The sequence below is a fragment of the Stegastes partitus genome, unplaced genomic scaffold, assembly GCF_000690725.1.
Source record: "Stegastes partitus isolate 25-593 unplaced genomic scaffold, Stegastes_partitus-1.0.2 Scaffold798, whole genome shotgun sequence".
Lineage (NCBI taxonomy): Eukaryota > Metazoa > Chordata > Actinopteri > Pomacentridae > Stegastes > Stegastes partitus.
Window position 1 is genome coordinate 730 of NW_007578529.1, and position 2321 is coordinate 3050.

The following is a 2321-nucleotide window of genomic DNA, read 5'->3' on the forward strand; positions in this document are numbered from 1 at the left end:
GACCCTGGCATCCTTTAACAGTGATACTCGGTTATAGATGAATACATGTCATCCTGGAACATCTTAAGGATTCTAACTTCAGAAACGCACAAATAACGTCTCATAAATGAAAAAAATAAAACCTCTGGTACCCAAGTCAGGCAGTGATTACAATATCAGGGCTAAAAACTTCACATAAAGCCAGTTTATTTTCTACTGTGACTGTTTAATCCTCATATTTGCCGCCTCTCTCTTTCTCTCTGGAGGTGGTGATCGTGTCCAGTCCAGCCTGGTTCAGCTCAGACTGCAGCCCAGAGGACAGAAGGAAGCTCATCTCCTCCTTCATCTCCTTATCCAGCCCCTCGCCTCACGCCTTCCTGCTGTGCGTCCCCGTCAACCAGCCGGCCGACGGAGAGGCCAAGGCGCTGGACGTCCTGACGGAGCTGCTCGGGCCCTCCGCCGTCAGCGGCCACACCGTCGTCCTCTTCACCCACACCGAGGAGCTGGAGGAGGACGAGAAGCTGGAGGAGTACCTCGTCACGTGGCGCAAGGACCTGCTGGAGCTGGTGGAGAGATGCGGCGACCGCTACCACACCCTGGAGGGCCGCGGGGGAGGCCCGGAGGAGGGGAAGGCGGTGGAGGAGCTTCTGGAGAAGGTGGAGCAAGTGGCCCAAGAGAGCGGGAGCTTCAGCTGCCCTCTGTACCAGGAGGCCGAGGAGAGGGTGAGGAGGAGGCAGGAGGAGCTGGCGAGGCAGAGGAGAGGAGGGCAACCCGGCGACTCGGAGGAAAACCTGACGGAGGAAGAAATGGAGGCAGTTCGTGAGGAGGCGGAGAGGAGCGTGGGCGACCTGGACGTGGATGTGGACGGTGTTTTCCCCTCGGCCAGCGTCTCTCCTTCCTCCCCTGCCCCGTCCTTCCTCTGGGGCTTGTGGGAGAAGCTGACCGGCTGGATTAGATGGCCCACCTTCGTGAGAAGGGAGGCCCTGCTGGGGGCCCTGGTAGGCCTGTTTGTGGGGGGGCCGTTCGGAGGCATGGTGGGGGCCACGGTGGGGTCTGTAGCTACCGAGGTGGGGAGAAGAAAAACACAGAAAACCAAATGAGAGATCATATATCATGCAAGAGTTCACAGTATTTGAGCAGAGCAGGGTGTCGCTGTGGCCTCAGCAGCCCTCAGCCTCAAGTTTATCCTGATCACTGTGCTTCACTACTCGATTTCTACACTGGATTACACTTTGTATTTAAGCTTTAAAGTGATGAATGAATTATAAGTGTGTTGGATCCTTAATAATCCCCTCAATAGGACGAACTTTTCCACATTTGAAAACCTATTTCGGCTGCTGTGTGTCATCCTCGTCTTGACGGCTCGACTGAGTTTGACTCAGATCTTCTTCCACTACATTCAGTCTGCAGACATAAGGCAGTGCGTCCACCCAAAGTGTTTTTCTTTCTTTATTTTCCAGCTGAAAACATCTGAAAACATCCATCTGGGAGCGTTTGAGTGTTTACTGGAGGCCTTGTTTTTAGCCGAGACGCTTCAGTCGCTACGACAGAGAATATCGATGGACGTGAGGTGTCACGGTAACAAAGTGCTCCTCCAAGTATTAGTTTTCATAATAATATTGAGGTAGTTCGGACACTCAGAGAGCAGCAGTATTAACTCCTCTAGCCATTGCTTAACCCTCGTACAAGCAGGACAGTTGGTGTTCGTTCTAACTTTCTCAGCAAACAGAAAATTCCATTACAGACAACTGACAAAACCTTAGAAAAGAAAACTTTAACAACAATTCAATAATTTCCCTGAGGTACCCTACCAAAGGGATCAATAAAGTTATGTCTAATTTAATCTAAACCTGCAACAGTTGATTGTTTTTTACCACTTAGGGTGCAACAGTTGGTTATTTAGACGTCACACGGATTGCCCCCGTACAGTTTTTTTCTGGAAGCTTTTTTCTGCCCTATGGCTAAAAAACGACTTATGAGAGCCGTGAGAGTGAATGAAAATGGTAAAGAAGCAAAATATTGAGTTTAAAGATGCTAAAGCTCTGTGAGGCTGAGCTGAAGTTCAGGACTGGGTTCCATCACCATCACCAAAAACATTCCAGTTATTCACATTATTTCACTAATAGTTGTGATAAAGACGTACAGCTGCTTTAACCAAAAATCTAATGAGCAAGTGGGGATATCCAACATTCAAATGTCATAATCTAGAAACCAGGTTAGGGATCTCTAAGCACGGTCGCCTCGCAGCTAGAAGGTTGCCAGTTCGTGTCCCGGTGAGGACACCCGGGATCTTTCTGCGTGGAGTCTCCATGTTCTCCCCGTGCAGCGTGGGTTCTCTCCGG

The 2321-nt window shown here is 50.2% G+C and overlaps 1 protein-coding gene across 1 annotated transcript; it reads left to right on the forward strand.

The window, feature by feature from the left end:
* Positions 1-215: 215 nt before the first annotated feature.
* On the forward strand, positions 216-2111 carry LOC103364957 (GTPase IMAP family member 7-like; the record flags this gene model as incomplete). The annotated part of the gene is made up of 1 exon (XM_008292260.1): positions 216-2111. A coding segment is annotated over one exon (864 nt), but the record flags the coding sequence as incomplete, so codon positions are not given.
* Between the last annotated feature and the right edge of the window lie 210 nt (positions 2112-2321).